We start from the raw sequence: 21,385 nt of genomic DNA, 5'->3' as shown, positions 1-21,385 counted from the left end.
TTTGCTTCTCAAAAGAACCCCACACACCTTCCTCATTACATTCTATTCAACTTTTAAGCCACCTTTTTTCCCCAAGTTCATATGTCGAATCCTTAAAGCTTTTCTAACAATAGAAAATCCCACTTACATGAAGCCACACATGAAAAGCTACTTTTCCTTCTCCACTTATTCATGGGATTGAATTTTGTCAATCCCCCCAACCACTAAACCCTACTTTACACTCAAGCTTTTTCTCCTTTTGCTTTCTTTTCCACAAAGATTAACCTGAAAGCTTCCCTTAACTTTCCCCTATTCCTTCGCTTCCCATGTTGATGATTATGATAAAGCAAAGCATGCCTACGTAATTCTCTTTTCAAAACTTGTAATCAGATTCACTCAAAACAAGCCATATGTTTTGTGAAACTATTCTTACAGTAAAGTTAAGAGAAATCTCTCAGATTCTCACATCCCTTCAAGGGGCCTACCCTAATTCATACCTAGTGATAATTGCACGATAAGAGCTACACAGCCCAAACCCCTTCTTTAATCCCTGTCGTATATGCAAGCAGATATTCACCGTGCGACTTTCACTTTCTACTCTGCCTTGATCTTTTTCCTTACCTTTAAATGTTTACCATCATCTCTAACATCAATACAGCAAAAGCATGCCAATTGTGCAGGCACGTAGCTTTTCAGGTGCAGATAAGCAATTCATCTGCAGGTACTCTAAATTACCCATATCTCTGAGATTTTTATATATGTTAAATAGTGAGACCCGAATGAAGAGTGAGTTTTTATTAATCTGAGAGAGTTACATATATATATATATATATACGTGCGCGCGCGCGCGCGCGAACAGTGAAGTGCCTTGGGCTGAGATTTGGACATTACCTAACGTACAGTATTAGAATGTCTGAGGTCAGCTTTTAGTGGAGGGAGTGAGCGCTTGAGTGAAATTATGGTGAGACTCAAAGAATAATTAAGTTTCATTAATTGGATCAACTTTTGATTACCTATTCAGGATTTAGTTTCATATTCTCAATATTACCCGTTTACAAGGAAACAACTATGACACTTGTCCAGTATTTAAACTCAGATACATGCATGAACAGTAAAGTGTCTTGAGCTAAGATTGGGACATAACCTGATGTTCATATGGAATGTTGCTCGGGAGTTAGCTTTCAGTGAAGGGAGTGAGAGATTGAATCAAGTGAAATTATTATGGTCATGCTTATCTAGTGTATGAGTATATAGGCCATATATTTTACTTATTAGATAGACGTATCACTGTCACCTTGTCAGGGACGTACTCGCGTTATAAAATTATGTAACGTGACACCAAAAAATTTTAATTACACTTTTTAAAAAAATTTCAGTTGCCCCCACCACTTCAAAAAAAAAAAAATCCTTGTTTCTTAAAAGAAATTACTTATTTAATTAAAAAATTTTATAACTTAAAATCTTATCTATATACTATATTTTAAGTATGAATAGTTTTAGAATAGAAGAGCAATAATTTAATAAAATATTTTGTGTAGAAAATTTTGAAAAAAATATAATTTTAGATCCCTACATTTTATTTAAATTTTTCTATAGGTCCTTTTACCTTTTTTTTGTGTTATAAGTTCTTACACTTTTATTTTTTAATATTTTAGGTCTCTATAACACTATTCATAGAGAGACCTGAACATGAAAAACAAAATTGTAAAGATCTAGAATAGAAAAAAGCGCAGAAATTTATAACAAAACTCAAGCAAAGTGTAAGGATTTAAAGTTATATTTTCTAAAATTTTTATCACAAATTAGTTCTCTTCTATACAAAAGAGGTATGTAGAATTTAATAAAAAATAAAAAACATGAAATTAATAGATATAAAAATTTTTTATATGAAGATAATTTTTTACCATAATTTTATGTTTTATGAATTGTTTTAGTATCTAATTTTATTAAATTATACCTCCAATATAGTTTAATAAACAATTAAATTTATATTTTGGGAAAATATCAATTAAGACAGCTAGAGAAAATTTATATCAATCAATGATCATTTGTTATCAAAATTAGAATGAATACTTATTATTTAAGTTAGTCTTTTACCAATAAGTATCTATTTATGTTTTTAACAACAACTCATTTTAAATTAACAATAGTTCATTCAAGCTTTTTTTATTTAAATTTTAACAATAACTAATCTTTAACCTATATAAATTCCCTTTAATGGTCTTTCATTGCTATTTTTCATTTTATTTTTTTAATAAAATATTAATATTTACTTTAACTTAAATTATGCTCCATCGACTTATTTATCTGGGTCCGTTCATCTCAAGGACCTACAGAAATTGAAAATGCATTGAATATACAATGTGTACCAACACACTTTCAACTAATTTCATAATTGCATGTTTTGTCATATATATAACTCTCTCCCGCAAGGTCGATTAATGCATCTATAGATTTAGGTGGCATATTTAGTAGCAGGGGGCCTTGACACGGACAGCATCCATAACTTTGTCTTCCAATCACATTAAATACTGTAGCTAGCCTCCATAATTTTTTTTTCCTTATTTTGTGTGTATATATATATATATATAGTACGTGTAATACATTTCATTCACGTGCTTTCCCACAGTAATTTCTTTATTTAAATTAATGATGAATTATACTGCTACTTTATCTGATCTGATCTTTACACACACATATGCAATTCTGCAGGATATGATGCTATTGGCATCTTAGGGATATCATCAATGTAAAGGTCGAACACATCTAGTCACAACTACTTATGCAATGTTTGGTTGATAGACAGCATTTTTAGAAAAGAAATGACAAATGTACCTATTCCATTTATTTTTTAGATACATTCTCCGTTTCCTTTATAAAAAATATTTCTCTGTGTATGGCCGTCAAGTGTGACTTTGGATGGTTTCAAGAGTTTTGAACATATATGCACATTCATAAATGAGGTGAAAGTATTTTCTGAATCCATGATCAATATGGCCAGAACTTGAATTAGCATTGTTAGGTCAAGTTTTCAATTGCAAAGACCACCAGGATTTGAGGCTTAAATTTTGCTTCAATTAAATGACAACAAAGCAATGGCGATTTGAAGTTTAACTTTTTGTGAGGACAAACACACACACACACACACATGCTGGTAGGAGACAGAACTAAGTTTTATCGTGTGGCCTGATTTGCAAAACACAGCTTTTTTACATGCAAAACACACGCGCACACTCACATAGATGAGGTTTTTTGGTCAAGAAATTATCCAAAGTGATTAGCTGTTTGGTTAGAACGTCACCTTCAAGGTGGTCCTATATGGATTTTTCTTCTACTTTTTATCATTTTCGTAATTTCAATAAAAAAACCTAATTGATCGAATAAATTATTTATCAATCCCCATGTGAAGTATGCAGTTTCCTGTCCTTGAGGCAATAAATGATAGCGTTATAACAACCACATGTGTTTATGATTTTGTGACAGATATTAAGCGATTATACTGCATAGCACACTGATCTGATAATATATATATATGTATATATTCAACATCATCAATGAGGACGACTTGACAAAACGGCATCAAGAAACTTATCAGAAAATTAATGTTCATTCACTGTTTCAGCATTCTCTTGCCCTTTCTAAAATGACACAAACAGTTTAGTTTAATTTCTTCACGATATTTTGTATATTTGTTCCCTCTTAAACCACCAAATAAGCTGTCAGGAATCTCACTTTGATTCTACAAGTTAAGTGCATCCCAAACTCAAACCCTTCTGGTTCTGATATATCTATTGCCTGTTCATATGCATAAATAAAACTACTCTTAATTGCATTGTTTTGGTAAAAAACAACATAACCAAGTTCAATAGATTCCCAAACATGCACTATGTTGTATCCATATCAGAAACTGTTTCCAATATATATATATATATATATGTAGTCTTGTGTCTGATAAAATCAAGGCTGTCATGGAAAATAAGGACCATAATTATTTCTACATGCATGACACATGCACAAGCTGTCCTATTTCAATTCAATGGGAACATTTGGCAGCATGTTGTAGTTTCAGGTGTAAATTATTGTAAGATAAATAATTGAGTATGAGAAAATAATAACATGAATATAATGATGAAAGGTAAGAAGATTGAGGAACATTAGAGTTAGAAGAAGAAGTAAAGGAGGAAGAATCGTGTAAAGTCATTGAAAGAAAGAGATCATTGGAGAGACAGAAAGAGGCACAGGGGTACACTGTAAGACTTTTTTTTCGCCCCACAGTTTTCTTTTTGAAAGACTATATCATAATGATAACTCTCTAGTAATAGGCTTATGCATTTATGCTGTCATATATATGTACTATGTCCAATTGACTTTTTCTTTTGCACTTAACCATTTCCACTTTAAAGATCGAGAATAAGAAGAACAAGAAGTATATGTGCTGATTCAATATAAATTAAAGTGAAGTGAGTTGGTGTGTGCTATCATGCTTTGTTAAGAAGAGCAAACCCCAGAATTTGGCGCCCTTTTCCTGTCGGGGCTGAATACGTTCATTGCCTTTGTACTGTGATCTTTGATTGATGATGTCCATAAATTACCCTCACATTATCATTCTGTGAATGAATTTCGAATTTTGATCAACTTTTATCTAACTGGAATTTAGTTTGTTATAAAATTATCTGTGTTTGAAGAACACACGTGTTTAAACTAATGGTCTGTTTAATAATGGTTTTATTTTATAATTATGAACTATGCAACCAAAATGATTACAAACATTAAGAAATCAAATTAAAGTTGGAATTAATTATTACAAACCGAGGAAGCAAGTAAGAAAGAAAACTTACTTTCACTGAAAAATCAATTTAGGATGCAAAAGTCACTCATCAAATCAATAAGAATTAATTTAATAGGAAAAAGTAATTTATCTTTTTTTTTAAATGGACAATTACACCTACCCCATCCGTTGCAACCCCATAGGGGAGGAAAAAGGAAAATATTAAAAACTGAATTGGTCATGATGCTAATTTAAAGATTTATGGTAAAACGGGCTCAGTTATGAATAAAATAGTTCATTGACCTGGTCAAATACTAGTTCAACCAACAGGTTTAATCCAATTTTTAGTGCTATATGTGTGTGTATTAAAAAAACTTGCATTTCCTCCCAGGGATAGAGCCTCTAAAAAGGGGAGGTGTTTCATCATTCAGTCATTGGCCAAAAAATAAGGAAAAAAATACATTTTGATCTCTATACTTTACTTATATTTTATTATAAATCTTTACACTTTTTTTTCAGTGTTTTGGATCTCTGTACTTTTATTTTTCAATGTTTTACACTTATCCAAAGTTTCTACATTTTGTTCATTTAGGAACTTAGAACATTGAAAAATGAAAGTGTAAGGGTCTAAAACACTAAAAAAAATAAAAATTATAATAAAATATGAGCAAAATGTAAAATTAAAATGCATGTTTTTTTAAAAAATAATTTGAGTGATGTTCGATGAGATGATGATCATTGATTAGTATACGACACTGTAGGACAGAAACATTGGCCCATGGTCCTATATATGTCTTAACCCTGTCCACATGCCTCCAAAATCCTCTCGAGTGAGATATTTTTTTTTTGGGCTACATCAAATTTATTGCAGCATTTTTTTTAATAAACTCCCGCAATCATTGGACTCTATGAGGGCCCATGTTCGTCTTGCAGATTTCAGAAGAGTGGTCTCCAGCTAATGGCGATCAATTGTCGATCTAATAGGCCTCCAAGAATTTAGAAGCCTACTAGTTTGCAAAATTGCAAATCATGAGTGCTTTCTGTTCTGTCTTTCAAAATAACATAGTTCAATCACATTAAAGTTGAATAATTTAGGTTAAACTTAACGGTCTTGAATTTACTCAAAAAACTTAAAGCAAAGTTCAACAAATATTAATATTTTAATATTTAGATATTTGAATAGGCCTGAAAAAATTTGAGACAAGTTTAATTGGGTTTGGGTTTGACCTGAATACTCAAAATAAAAAAAATAATTTTTTTAAAAAGATATAAAATATATAAATATTAATTAATTTTTTAAGTTTTATATCATTTTATACCAAAATAGTATATATTTGCGTATATTATTATAGTTATTTTGTAAAAAAAATTAAAAAAAGGTTATATTTTTATATTTTTATTATTTTTAATCAATAAAATATCTCAAAATAATATTTAAAATATATTTTAATATTAATTTTTATATTTTAAGACCCAATTTTTTTTAAAAATGTTTTAAGTTCTACACATCATTTGTGTATAAAAAATTAATTTTATATTTTTTATAAAATAAGATAATTAATTTTAAAGTAAAAATAAAATTCAGGCATGTATAATTTTTTAACTCTACTACTAGGTAAGCATAATAAATAGAACAATATTCTTGAATAATTATTTGGTTATTGTCCATGCTAGACTTGATTAAATATTAATAATAAATTAGAGTAAAAAATTTTTTATGTAAGTGCTAAATAATATAAAAAGATAAAGAAAAATGATTCAGAAAAATATTAATATTTTACTCATAATTAAATAATTTTGCTTTATGTAATATAATAATGGCTATGTTTCTTATATTCATAAAAATGAAAGTATAATTTACTCAAAAGTTATTAAAACCTTTAAACTAATTGGGACAATAATTTTAAGTTAGTAGTATAACCGTAATTAAATTAAGATCAACTTGATCATAATTAAAATAATATAATTTAATTGAAATATATAAAACATGTATATATGACTATGATAAGAGCAATATTTAAATAATTAAGACATTAATTTAAAAATAAAAGAAATATTCGTGAATAAATTATACATAATACAATAAAATAGCAACAGAGCTACTTAAGTATAAAGTTGATAAATTATTTTTTATTTTATTATTTTAAATTTAAGACAATATTTTATGCTTAATATAATTATTTAAAAATTAAAATTGGCTTAAAAAATAAAAAGATTATTTTTTAAAAGTTTCGGTATACGGGCCAGCACACATAAGCCTAAAGCTCGAAGGTATTAGGGCTGGGTTTAGCTGTATGGGCTTTTTATAAGGAGTATGATACTTTAAGTCATATCCAAATAAGCTTGGCCCAAATTGAATCTAACCCGAATAAGTATGGCCTGCCAAATTACTGACTTTAAATCACATGCAAATTTATGAAAATTAAAACAAATTCTCCATCCAGTTTCAAATACAAGTTTTTTTTTAATAGAAAAGAGGCCATTTTATTAATATTCAAAAAAGAATTACACTCGCTAATAGTCAAAGCAAAATCAAGAAGGCAATAAACCTAAATACAACCTAAAGCAAAAATAGTAAACACCCAAGTACAACTTAAAAACAAAAAACAAAACAAAACACCAGAAAATTAACTAATACCAGTCTTGCTCCGAACCATTTCTTCATCTTCACAAACCTAAATTGAACCCTTACCTTTACCTACTAGATCATCTACCATAATCGCAGAAAGAGAAGTTTGAGCTGAACACAGCAACTTAATGGGCCATAACTTCTTTGCACAAGAGGCTAATATTAAATCAGCAGCTCTATTCCTAAGTTTAGCAACTAGTAAAAAAGAAACAAAAGGCTAGATTCGGTTAAAGCAAGTAACTTAGTCAACAAACCTTTATAAATCCATTCACACCTTGCACAAGAACCAAAAGTTAAAATACCAAATAAAACTTCATAATCCATTTCCACACACATGTTGCCTCTGAATCTCTCACATAGCAACAACACTTCTCTCACAGCAAGACATTCAACCATAAATGCAAAAGATGCCTTAACAAAGATCCTAGCATAGCTAAAAAAAAAAAAAAACTAGATGAGTTTAGACTAACCACCCCAAGTCTTGCATCCCCATTCTTTTTGTATGAACCATCAACATTCATTTTTACCCAACCCTCCTTTAGAGCCATCCTCTTAGGCTTTCGATCAAGCTTTTCCTTTACCTTCCTATCTAACTTAACCTTTAAAACCTTAGCATCCTAACACTCCTCAACTAATCTCTGTGCCACACAAATAAGTTTTCTAAGATTAACCATATCATCTTTAAAAACAAAATCACATCTCATTTTCTAGATCTCCCAACACATTATAGCAACAAGAGACCTAGAATAATTAAAAAAATTTGCTATATTAAGTAATAGATCCTCATACCACTTTCTAAAGTTATTGATTTTTTTATCCTTTATAACCAAAGATAAAGAACAACCAAACCAACACCTCTTCACCCAACCACAACCCAATATCAAATGTTCAATAGTCACTTCCACTAACCCATAAATAGAACAAGATGGATCTTTTACACACTTTCTACAAAATAAAGCATACCTTGTTGCTAGTGCCTCTTTCAAAAGCCTCCACATGAATTGCTAGACTTTTAGCGGCACATTCAAGCTCTACATAGTCTTCCACAACGTTCTTGGCACCTGATAAGAGTTGTAAGGTTTATCATTCACCTTAACCTTTACTTCCTTTTGAGCTACATGATAGCTTGACTTCACCAAATAATTCCTATCTTTTGTAAACTTCCAAACCAACCTATCTTCCAAATCCACTCTTGGAATGAGCATATTCTAATCAAATCATAGTATTCCCTCTCAACAAAATTTCTAATAGGATCAAGATTCCAAACCCCATTAGTAATTAGATTTGAAACTTTTGATTTCTTCAAGTCATCATTAAGATCAACTCTAGATCTCATCTTCCCTTCCAAATCTATCACCCAACAGTCATTCCATACATTGATTTGATCTCCTCTCCTTACTCTCCATTATAAACCTTTAAGAAGCAAATCACATTCTTCAATAATACTAAACTAAACCTAGAAGCCTTCCTTCCTTTTTGGCCTTTAAAAAATATTTCTTAGAAAAATAAGTTCCCTTTAATATCCTACACCAGAAGTCATTAGAATTTAAAATCATCTACCAGTCAGATTTAGCTAATAGAGCCTTGTTAAAAGCTTGAAAACTTCTAAACCCCATTCCCCCATTACTCTTACCACCATACAATTCACTTGAATTCTTCCAATGAATCTTGCTTTTATCATGATCATTATAACCCTAGCAAAAGTTAGAAATCACGCTATCAATTTCCTTACAAACTTTGTCGGCATATGCAAAACAAGCTATTGAGTAATTAGGAATTGAATTAGCAACCAATTTAATTAATATGTCCTTTCACACAAAGGTGAGCAATCTCTATTTCCATCCTTAAAGCTTTGACTAGGATTTTTTGCTTCACATAAGACAGAGCAGCTATTTTAGATTTTTTCCTACAGCATTGGTAGGCCTAAATAAATGCCTGGATCAATTGTCACCTTTACACTAAGTACATCCTCAATTTTGCCCCTCATTTTTGAAGAGGTGTTAGTAGAAAAAAACACAGGATTTATTTAAATTCATCTCCTGTCCAGATGCATCACAAAAGAGCTCTAAAATTTTTCTCAAAATTAAGCAATTATCTCTATTTGCCTTTACAAAGAAGCATCATCAGCAAAAAAACAATGAGAAAGAATTAGACCTCCTTAAAACAATTGAATCCCCATAAGCTCTTTTTTATTCACATGGTATTATAGCATGATAAAACATCTATTGGAATAATGAATAGGTATGGAGATAAAGGATCTCCCTGCCTCTGTCTCCTTCCAAGGACAATTCTTGCCACCTCCTATTAGAAATTTGCAGATCAAAGACAATAGAAGTAACACACTCCATAATCTAGCCAATCTATTGCCTATAAAAGCCCAATCTTGACATCATCTCCATCAAAATTTCAGTTCACTCGATCATAGGCTTTACTTTGATCAATTTTCAAGGCCAACTAGCTCTGACCCCTTTTTTTTCCTCCTCTTCAAATAATGAAACATTTTATGAGCAATCATCACATTATCTTGAATTTTCCTTCCAGCAATAAAAGCTCTTTGTCATTGAGAAATACAACGATCCAACAAATTCCTCATTCTAATAGTCAAGATCTTTGCTATAATCTTGTATGAAGCATTGCATAGGCCAATTGGTCAAAAGTGATTAACAGTCTTTGGTCCTTTTGTTTTAGAAGTCAAAACTACATTCATTAAATGGTTTTCTTGCATTCAAGTTATTTATTGGAGAGTATTCTTGGTCCAAAATATAAATTGCTTTTCTAAATTACGCGGTTTTTATTAAACCTCATTAAAATTTGGAATTCAAAAAATTATGAAAGAGAAATTAAAGATGACATTAAGAATAATTCGATTCACCATGGACAGAGAACAACCGTTCAATTAGGGGCAAAAATACAATACAAATTTAATTAGTTATACTACACTTAACTAACTTTCTTGATATTTGTGAAATAGGTATTGGTAACCTAGATTGAAGGGAGTAACTAATAGCTACATCAATAAAAAATAAATTCACTATTATGGTACACCTTTTATACGTATAAAATGATTATAGTCTCTTGCATACAAAATCATAAGCATTGTAAATAACTTTTTATATAGATTTTTGATTTTGATTGTAAAAACTTTTATGATATAAGGCAAGATAGTGACGTAAACAAATGCAATATAGGAATATCATTCCTTTCTAACTTTATATGAAATATGGGAATATCATCCCTCCAGCTCCTGTGTTATAGTCAAGAGCAAAGGCAAGGGTTGCTAAACACACACACACAACAAGCACTAGTATTGGGGCTTATGCTGTCATTATATCAAGTGGTTATATCCCCTTGCAAATATAATGCAAAGTGCATCTGAGGAAGGTATGACCACAAGATCAGAAGTATACATACTCAATAATGTACCGTGAGAAGGCACTTCTAAATTAATTAATCAATGAACTTTTAGTGATACTTTTTTTTTTCCTTTTCTTTTTTTGAATTACTCACACACCCCACACTTTCCCATAGAAAAGCCCACACACACACTGCCTATTACGTGAATTCCATCGGGTTCGAACTAGCAATCTTACCCATTCACAGGCACCTTGGTGCCACTAGGCCTTTGGCCAATGATGCTTAAATCAATTCTCAAAATTAAAGAATTGGACTTAAATTCTAATGTGAAACCAAAAGTTACCCAGAAAAAAACTTGTCAAATTAAAAAAACAAACAAACAAAACAAAGAGGATTCAATTGGGAGCCACAGTCCTTTATTTTATCTCTAACTGCTGAGTGCTGATCCGAAAAGCCATTTTAATCACAGACATGGAGGATTCCTTGTCTCCTGCTTATGTGAAACAGGTTGGTCTGCATCAGTTCAGCCTAAGAACAACATGCTGTGCAAATGAAAGCAAGGACAAGAAGCGTTAGCGAATACAAGGAATGCATGAAGGAAATGGAACGAAGTAGACCAACCACATCAAAGATTAAGATTGATGTACCTTAATTTGTGTCCTGTTATATGTATAGGTGATATGTACATGTCCATCAGTAGATTGGATAACAGCAGGATATGAGAATTCCATTCCCAAGGTATCCTCCAGTGTAAGAGCCTCATCCCAAGAATCTCCATCATCCTCAGACAAAGCAACCTTAAGAACACCCCTAGAAATGGTGTTATACGCAAGCAATAGACGGCCGTCCCTCAGCTTTACCCCATCAATACCTAGTGAAAGAGACTCATGAGATGCATAATGCTAGAGATTATAATGAAACTGTTCATGAATATGCATTGAACAGTTTTGTTTTGCTTTTTTTTTTTTTCTTTAGATCTAAAAATTCACCGAAATGATATCAGTTTTTATGAGGGCTTAGCAGTTAGCACTTGTTTGTTAAGGCATTGGAAACAAGGAAAATCACGTCTTTCCGAACGCATTATCAAACAACACATATTAAGTAGTCAAGAGTTCAACCATTGTCCAAACTTCATTTAATAGCTCAAGCTTATGAAAATTGATCTTTGACAAGCGATTCATTATTGGATATTAGAAAGAGTAGTTGCTAGGACAAAAAGTGATGGTTAGAGCAAAGTCGCAATCAGCTTTGTTCTGAAATTCAGTCAAATACAGTCTTGACAATGTCAAGGACTTCTTCACAAGTCTAAGAGTGATTTTATTAATATATATCAAAAATATTATAAAGCAAATAAGTTAGACAACTAATGTCTTTTGGGAAATTAACCTGAATTTGGGTTCAGGAGCTGAGTAGGTTTTGCATATCCCCAAGTCTTGCCACCATCAAAGGATTCTGACATATAGACTCTACCAATGCCAGTAAAGGATCGAAGCAGGACTCACAAGGTTCCTCTAGCAGTCTGGTAAGGCACTGGTTGAATCACCCCTAGAGGTTCACTTTCAATGTAAATTGGGCCATATTTACTCCATGTCCTGCCAAAATCTGTTGTTACCTATATCCCATGCAAGAAGCTTAAAAAATGTCAAGTTTCTAACAATGCAAATCAGTTTTGAATCTACTTGCCAATTAAGATCAGCTCTGTTTAACAGTAAACACCTCAGCCCATGCACCCCAGGAGTTCCAGCTTTCAACAGATGACCCACAAATCAAGAGACCATTTTCCAGTAAGAGAGGCTGGGAATATAGTGATCAGAATTCAGAACTTGCTAAAGGTAAATTTGTCAAACCATGAATTTCAAACCTCAAGCTATAGATAAAATAAAGTTCATTGGTGCTTGTTTTATTACCTTATTCTTTATAGGTCCTAAAATACCAGGAGGAAGTTGTTCTCTTTCTGTCCATGTGACGCCTTTATCATAAGAACGTTTCATGAATCCACTCCATCTGAAATTAAATAAGGCAATTCTGCCCATTAGAAGGGAAAACTAATAATTTACTATATTAAGCGCATTCTCATGCATTGAAGCATGAAGATTCAAGATGAAAGCTTAATTCAACGCAAAAGCCCTTTTGGAAACATTTCAATCCCAAGGAAGCATTACACTAATACAAAATCGTTCTGATTAATCCACTTGGGAGACTATCATTTTTCTCGCTATATCTATGTATGTATATTTATATATGTACTCGGATTACGCCCAGGCTAAGTCCCCTTGAGAGATCTTATAAAGGATATTGCCACACCTCATATTGTCTTGTTGCAGTTATTATGATTTAAGTCACAAAGTGTTTCCCCATAGAAGTTGAACAAAGGTTAGTAAAGAGAGATGCCGTCTCCTCTAACCAACTAAGCTAATTCCTGTGGTTTATGAAATCTGCAAATTAGTAAGATAACAAATGTCTTCTGTTCTCACTTACAAATCGGTCAATATAAAAGAAAAATAAGCATTTCATAGAGAAACTTGTGCTATTTCTTTTAAAGAAAATATATATACGGCTAGTTGGCAGATTACCAGGATTTTACAAGGGTGTAACGGATATAATGTTAATCCAAAGGATGCTTGCTACCACGATATCATATTAAAGAGAAATGAGGACAATAAGCGTTAGCACAAGAGGACAATAAATCTAAGAGGATAGTAAGTCAGAAACTTTACTTTTGAACATCTAAGCCTATTCTGTAGAACAGCAGCAACGCATTTGATGGAAGTTTAAACAGTACAGGGTTCCACATTGGAACATTTGGTTCTTCATCAGCAATTATTGGTGGTTTCCATCTGCCATTCTGCCCACCAAATTTGATCTCACAAAGTTGAGTTACCAGTGAAAACTTAAAAGCTACCAGGTAACATCCCTTTCTTAGGAAGGTCCAACAATAAAACAGTAAGCACCCTTTTTGAAAAATTTATTAGATTTAGGTTTCAAATATGGCACCAAAATGAAGGATTCTCAATTTCCGACAAATTGAAGGACTGGTTAGTGATTGGTTACCTTGAACGTTTGCAACCATATTTTGACGTCAGGTGCCCCCTCTGATGTGCCACCATAATAGGCAACCAAAAAATGACGCTTCCTAACCTGCAAAAAATATAAAACAAACCCAGACACTCACATGTTGATGAAGATCTTTTACCATTTATTGAAAGGGACCCCAAAAAAAAAAAAAACGGAGCAACCTTTCTCTGTATTTTATTACCTCAACTATGGTAGAAGCATGACAACTGTTGAAAGGAGCTGAATTTGCAGGAGAGGTGAATTCCTCCACCACTAGTCCATTCAAGCCAAGTGCTTCAGAAGCTGTAGATTTTTCCCTGCCAAATTTGCTTCTGAATTTTAGCTCATAATAATAAAAGGAAAAGTAAAGAACTTAAAGAACACCCTGTAGAATTAGACATACAGCATACAATATAGTATACTATAAAAGAAGCTCAATGAGTGAGGCATTGCGGATATTGTTTCAAAATAAACAGATCCCACCATTACCAACATCAGAAACACGAAAGAATAAAGTAGTAAATGGGGATTGCGAAAGAGCTAAGAAGAGTACAAACCATGAGAATGAGTAGGTCCTGTCGATGATAATAGAGATCAAAAACAGCAAATGGAAAGAGGAAGACAGCAGAGCGGTCATTGTGCGCCACTTTCCACTGATCTCCAAACTGTGTGCTCGTCGGGAGGGAAATAGTTCTTTTGAAGAAATTTATACTAAATAAAAACATTAATATTTTTGACAAAAAATATAATTCTAAATATTAATTAATGCTTAATAATTTTAAAGAGAATGTTGGGTACTAAATTTTTGGGAGAATGATAAATAAAGACCTCACAAAAGAATTGATGTCAAGTTAGAATCTCTACATAATTAAAAGTTTTAAATTTAATACTTTTTTTTCTATGTTTCAATATTAAAATCTTTAAAAAATATTAATTTGGTATTAATCTTCTTATAAAATTCTTACTTGTCATCCTCTCCCATAAAAAGTAGTTGTAATTCTAAAAGGGGCAAGTGTAATTTTAATTAACATTTAAGTAAAAATTTTATTTTTCTAACCCTCCACGTCCAATGTGAGTATAATACAGCCTGTACAACTAAAATATTCCATACAAAATACATAATTATCATTATATTCTAACATAACATACGACGGTTTTTTTTTTTTTTTCTTTTTTTTTGTTACCGTTCCAAGCTGTGGACCTTAAATTTTTTTTGGTCATGGGGTGAACTGACGCGTACGAACTACACAAGCTAATGGTCGCCTTCAATTTTTGCAAATGTTTGTATTTGATGCATTTATCTGGCTCTCAATTGACTTTGAAGTAAAGACTCAACATATATATAAATACTCAACATATATATATATATATATATATTTTAAAAAGCATTTATTGAGATGGAGTCGCTGCTTTAATTGTTGCTTTCTTAATATCAAACTGGACTTTACAGGCGTTCTACGTTTAAATCTGAACTTGCTGTTAGGAAAAGCCACGTGTAGAGATATACACAATAAAGAGGCCCGATCATCGACCAAATGTCAGATTATTCAACGGGAATTTGTCAGGCTTCAAGCTAAGATCTTTTTAAAAATTCAAGCCCACAGTTCGACCATCATCAATCAGGTCTACATTCGGGATAAACGTCACTTCAGCTCAAGAACAACATGCTGTCAACAATAAAAATGAAGGTGAGTCTCTGTGTGGAGTTGGGTATTAAAATTGGCACATCTATATATAACTCAAATTAGAAGGCGATATGTACCTTAATTTGTGTCCTATTATATGTATAGGTGATATGGACAAGTCCATCGCTATCCTGGATAACAGCAGGATATGAGAATCCCATTCCCAAGTTATTCTCCAATGTAAGAGCTTCCTGCCAAGAATCGCCATCGTCATCGGATAGGGCAACCTTCAGTACCCCCCTTGAAATTGTATTGTAAGCAAGCAATAAACGCCCATCTCGCAGCTTAACACCGTCAATACCTAGAAAAACAAATGAGAGATAAGCCACTAGATCATTAGGGTTTGACAAAGATCAAGAAGTATTGAACTTCAAAAGTAGATAAAGAATGCATACTAAATAGATTAAGAAATTGACCTGAATTCGGGTTTGGGAGCTTAGTAGGTTTTGCATATCCCCAAGTCTTGCCACCATCAGAAGATTCTGACATGCACACTCTACCAATGCCCTCAAAGGATCGTAGTAAAACCCGTATTGCCCCATTTGAAGTCCGATAAGGCACTGGTTGAATTACACTGAGGGGATTATTTTCAATGTAAATTGGGCCATACTTCGTCCATGACTGACCAAAATTTGTTGTGACCTGTTTTATACAAGAATAATAAAATGTCAGCTGGTTGATTTTTAAAAAATCTTTCATTCAGCAGCTCAACTAAGATGTGCTTGGTCAGAAGTTAAAACCTCCACCCATGCACCCCAGGAGTTCCAGCTCTCAACAGATGATCCACAAAGTAAATGGCCATTGTCCAGCAAAATGGGCTGAGTAATAATAACAATAATAGGAATTCAGAACATGCCAAGTAAATTGTTATGCATATGAATTCAAAACATACGTTACAATAAAATAGCTTCAGTTTTTTGACCAAAATAAAAAAAAAAAAGCTTCAGTTTTACTTTGTTCTTTATTGGTCCCAATATGCCAGGAGGAAGTTGTTCTCTTTCTGTCCAGGTGATGCCTTTATCATGCGACCTTTTCATAAATCCACTCCATCTGAAATTAAATAAGCCCATTCAGTCCATCATATGCACGAAAGGGAATAAGTAGCAAACTTAAAATGGAAGAACTTCTACGTAGTTACACATAACGGTATTACAACTGATTGATGTTTCCTTTGGTAGACCTAGAAGCTAGAATTCTTGGTTTTATTTCAGCTGATTCATGTGAGTGTCTTTTACATTGAGTCACAATTTAATACACAGTCCTCAAGTATTATTGGTTTTATTTTTTAAGTGTTTCATTCTATCTGTCACGCTTAGAAATGATTTTAATCATGAAGTTTGACAAATATAAAATGTCCACTGTGGAGTAATGGCCCCAATGACTGCTTAAACAGAAGGGGGGGGGGAATGATCTGACAAGACCATAAAGGATAGAAATTTACTTTTGAACATCTTGGCCTATTTTGTAGAATAGCAGTATCTCATCTGATGGGAGCTTGAACAGCACAGGGTTCCACATAGGAACATTTGATTGTTCATCTGCAATTACAGGTGGATGCCATCTGCCATTCTGCCCAACAAAATTGCATTCAGAATGATCTAATAAAAAATTTATGATAAGCAGTTTCCTTCTCTAAAAGGTCCATTGGCAGACAGAGGAAGCAGGAATATGACTGCTTTTGAAATCAAGATGTCTTCGGTCTCTGCAAAACAGACAACAAAGAACATAGAATTTACTTGTAACAACAACAACAAGCCTTTATCCCACTAAGTGGGGTCGGCTATATGGATTGCAAGACGCCATTGTGCCCTATCGTTTATCAAGCTTTTAGGAATATTATTAATTAAGAGATCGCGTTCAACAACTTTCAAGAATGTTCTTTTAGGCCTTCCTCTACCTCTCTTAATCGGACTCAAAGTTATATGTTCCACTCTTCTCACTGGTGCCTCCCTTGGTCTTCTTTGTACATGCCCAAACCATCTCAACCGATTTTCTACCATTTTTTCCTCAATAGGTGCCACCCTTACTTTTTCGCGTACGTGCTCATTTTGAATTTTATCTTTACGTGTATGTCCGCACATCCATCGTAACATTCTCATCTCTGCTACTCCAACTTTATGCTCTTGCTGTCCCGTTAGAGCCCAACATTCACTATTATATAACATTGCCGGTCTGATAGCAGTGCGATAAAACTTTCCTTTAAGTTTATTAGGCACCTTACGGTCACAAATAACTCCTTTAGCTTTTCTCCAATTAAACCACCCAACTTGAATTCTATGGGAAATATCTCCACTGATTTCGCCATCATTTTGAATAATGGCTCCCAAATATCTAAACTTTTCCACTTGAGGTATAATTTGATCTCCCAATTTCACTTTCAAATTATTGTCGAATAATCCTTTACCAAATTTACAATATAAATATTTCGTCTTACTTCTACTCAGACGAAAACCTTTCGATTCCAATGTCTTCCTCCATCACTCAAGTTTGCAATTAACCTCTTCTCTTGTCTCTGCTATAAGAACTATATCATCCGCGAAGAGCATACATTTCGGGATTTCCTCTTGAATATGTTCCGTCAAAACATTTAAAATCAAGTTGAACAAATAAGGACTCAGAGATGATCCATGATGTAGTCCAATCTTTATAGGAAAATCCTTTGTTTGACCACTAGGTGTTCTTATACTAGTTTTTACCCCCTCATACATATCCTGTATGGCTTTAATATAAGCAATCCGTACTCTTTTTTTTTCCAACGCTTTCCAAAGCACTTCTCTTGGTATACGGTTATAAGCTTTTTCCAAATCAATAAAAATCATGTGTAGATCTTTATCTTTACAACAATACTTTTCCATTAATCCCCTTAGTAGATAAATCGCCTCTGTAGTTGATCTAAAACCAAATTGATTCTCAAAAATACTTGTCTCCAATCTCAACCTGTGCTCAATTACTTTCTCCCACAATTTCATTGTGTGGCTCATGAGTTTAATCCCTCTATAATTAGTACAATTCTGAATATCTCCTTTATTTTTATAAATAGGAATTAATGTACTTCTCCTTCACTCATCAGGCATGTTCTTGAACCGTAAAATCACATTAAATAACTTAGTTAACCATCTCACCCCTTCTTCACCTAAACATTTCCACGCTTCGATAGATATACAATCAAGTCTGTTGGCTCTACCATTTGCCATTTTCTTAAGAGCTTCCTTTACCTCCTTATCACGTATTATTCGATAGAATGACAAATTTTGTTCTCCTTCACCAGTTACTAAATCCTTCAAGTTACTAGATGAATCCTCTCCATCATTGAAAAGTTTAAAAAAGTAAGTCTCCCATCTATTTTTAATTTCATCATCTGTAACTAAAATTCGTCCCTCTTCATCCTTAATAAAATGAAGATTAATTCAATGGCTGACCATTCAGTTTTAACCTCCCTATATCATGCTGACTCTGCTTGCAAAGCAGATAGATGATTGAGCAATGCAATTCTTATAGTAGAATATGACAAAAACATGGGGAATGAATCATATAAAGTTGAGGATCCATGAATTTCCTGAAGTTTTCATTTATAAGAAAGAAAGAGAAAGTTTTATGTTTTATTAGAAGAATAACAAATAAGAAACCTGAATTAGTATGGTTGCATTGGAATAATCAGTTTCTATGAATTTAAAGACAGAAGCTTGCCGAGCTTGGTGATGCTAGCTTATGACTCAAGTAAAGGCATAATCAAAAAGCAACGATAGAAGAAGATTCATTCATAATTACTTTGTAAGTCTGCAACCATATTTTGACATCAGGTGCCCCCTCTGACGTGCCCCCAAAATAGGCAACCAAGAAATGATCCTTCTCAACCTGCAAAATCAAACATGATATAATTCAATTCATTTGCCCACAAAATGCCATAATTTGTTCGAGAAAAATGCTACTCGCTAGTGTTTTTTTTTTTTTTTTGGGGCAATTCCGTGACCTCAACAATGGTAGAAGCATGGCAACTCTTGAATGGAGCTTCAGTAAAAGTAAGTTCCTCCACCAGTGGCTGCTCTATGTAACAAATATTTGCCATGCCTAAATTATGGATTTCCGAATCTTTTTGAGCTGTTCAGGCAACGTCCTGGAACTTTGGCTTCAAGATTATAGCTGATAAGTGGAAAATAACAGAAATACTCAGATTCATGAGGATCATTTTCAAAATAAAGAAGTATTTTTAAATTAAAATATTCTACGGTTAGAAGCTCTGCATCAAAGTTCAAACACTGTGGCACCTCTAGAGATTCCAATACCTAACTTTAAGGATTGTCAATGTTCTCATGGACCATCAACTTCAAAAAATTCATATAATTGAACCAAAGACTACCCATATTGTCAACGTTCTCATGAACCATCAACTATAAAAAATTCATATAATTGAACCAAAGACTACCCATTATGTACATCATGAAAAATAAACAAGAGAAAATAGAAAATAGAAAAGAACTATGCAACTCAAACCCTACGATCTGGGAGGGAAATTGCTCATCTGCATTGACTAAATCACTTTATTTGATGACATTGTCTTTCAGACAAAAAAAAAAAAAACATTTTCTCGGACAGAAGAAGTCACACTGAACTTAAGTACGAACCCAGAAAGAATTCACACTGCACTATGAAACCCAATGGCAAGTCAGCAATAGCATATCCCCAAATTGTAATCACCAGAAAGAATCAAAACTGAGATAAAAATAAAAAATGAAGCCTCCAGCTCAAACTTAATAATCTTTTTTGACCGGAGAAGACAAATAACAACTAAACAGAGAGGACAAAACAACAAAGCTAAACAGAACATGGGCCCAAATAAACAAGCCCACACAGAAAAACCCAACCCTAACCCTAACCCTAACCAAGAGAACAAAGGGGAGCTTTCGTGCAGCTGCCGCCTCAGCCGCCGCCTGTTCACGAGAACCTACAAGAAAGAAAAAGCCAAAGGCGACGGGGCCATAAGGGGTGGAGCCACTCCTTTTAACGGCAAAGATGCAACCACAAAGGTTGTAAAGGAAGAGCTATAAGAGGACCCCATAGCAGCAAAACAAGCATGGGTACCAGCGAACCAGGCGAAAACAAGAAGAGGAAGAAGACGAATCGGCGACCACGAACCAAAAAGCCATGCCTGATGAATTGCAAAAGTCCCTTCACCAGCGCTCCAGATTCGCCGCCACCACAAAGAGCCAGCCAAAGCCAAAAGAAATGCAGAGTGAAAAAGAGCAGAGATGGCCGAAGCTCTCCAAGCCCCAAAAACGCGAATCAAAGTGCCAAGGTCCAGATCTGTCCAACCACCCATTAAAAACACCACCAAGCAGAGAGAAAACCCCTTAGATCTGATAAGAACCGCACCGATGAAAGGCAAAACAAGCAGAAAACTGCCGAAAAACGAAAAGAAACAAAACAGACAGCAGACCAGAGACACCACACGGACGCCTCCACACTCGGCGGAAGCCGCAGAGGGAGGCGCCGCAACACTTGATCGCCCGAGACGAAACCCAAGTCCCACCGCCTAGAGAGAAACTCGAGAGAGAGACAGTTTTTTCCGATGCTCAAACTCAATAATCTGGGAGCACAATTGCTCATGTGCTGTGCATTGACTAAATCACTTTATTTGATTATCTACTTTTGGCCACAAGAGTTCACTCTGAACTTAAATATGAACCCAGACAAGCAGAATACCGAGAATTTAAGAAAGGGAAAATGGATTTGCAATCCGTATGAGAAACAGTACCTCCTTCAACAGAAGAGACAGAAACGCAACCAACGAAAATGGTTCTGCTTCGAACTGTTCCTGCTGCAGCGAAGCATTCGGGCTTGCATCTCGCTCGATCTCTCTACTCATGAGTTGATTAATAATGCTTAATTATTAATAATGAGTTACGTGTTGGAGGGAAA

The 21,385-nt window shown here is 33.6% G+C and overlaps 1 protein-coding gene and 1 pseudogene across 4 annotated transcripts; both read right to left on the bottom strand.

Annotated features, from left to right (window-relative positions):
- Nucleotides 1–10,928: 10,928 nt before the first annotated feature.
- Nucleotides 10,929–15,014, bottom strand: LOC129320994 (uncharacterized; annotated as a pseudogene).
- Nucleotides 15,015–15,191: 177 nt separating this feature from the next.
- On the bottom strand, nucleotides 15,192–21,378 carry LOC129320995 (uncharacterized). Of its 4 annotated transcripts, none has more exons than XM_054966716.1 (10): nucleotides 21,222–21,370; nucleotides 20,603–20,770; nucleotides 19,440–19,609; nucleotides 19,238–19,324; nucleotides 16,911–17,038; nucleotides 16,423–16,519; nucleotides 16,210–16,287; nucleotides 15,886–16,111; nucleotides 15,547–15,770; nucleotides 15,192–15,451 (listed from the first exon to the last, which is right to left on the bottom strand). In XM_054966716.1, the coding sequence occupies exons 3-10, from the start codon at nucleotides 19,533–19,535 to the stop codon at nucleotides 15,428–15,430; spliced, it is 960 nt and encodes a 319-aa protein (XP_054822691.1). In that variant the 5' UTR covers nucleotides 19,536–19,609; nucleotides 20,603–20,770; nucleotides 21,222–21,370; the 3' UTR covers nucleotides 15,192–15,427. The 4 variants fall into 4 exon arrangements, with proteins under 4 accessions (XP_054822691.1, XP_054822689.1, XP_054822692.1 ...); XM_054966714.1 differs by lacking the exon at nucleotides 21,222–21,370 and adding an exon at nucleotides 20,904–21,095; XM_054966717.1 differs by lacking the exon at nucleotides 21,222–21,370 and adding an exon at nucleotides 20,904–21,095 and having other exon boundaries at nucleotides 20,616–20,770.
- Between the last annotated feature and the right edge of the window lie 7 nt (nucleotides 21,379–21,385).

The sequence above is a fragment of the Prosopis cineraria genome, unplaced genomic scaffold (genome assembly GCF_029017545.1).
Source record: "Prosopis cineraria cultivar Desert tree isolate PC_DT_omini unplaced genomic scaffold, ASM2901754v1 PC9, whole genome shotgun sequence".
NCBI lineage: Eukaryota > Viridiplantae > Streptophyta > Magnoliopsida > Fabales > Fabaceae > Prosopis > Prosopis cineraria.
The sequence above is the reverse complement of the archived record's forward strand: the minus strand, read 5'-3'. Positions and strand labels throughout refer to the sequence as shown.

Bases quoted from the DNA above. Each gene is read 5' to 3' on its own strand.
- LOC129320995 (XM_054966713.1), bottom strand. From the start codon at position 19,535: ATGGCAAATATTTGTTACATAGAGCAGCCACTGGTGGAGGAACTTACT. The intron at 19,325-19,439 runs GTCACGGAATTG...TTGATTTTGCAG, and splicing joins ATGCTTCTACCATTGTTGAG to GTTGAGAAGGATCATTTCTT. The intron at 15,771-15,885 runs GTCAATTTCTTA...TTGTTTTTCTAG, and splicing joins GCTCCCAAACCCGAATTCAG to GTATTGACGGTGTTAAGCTG.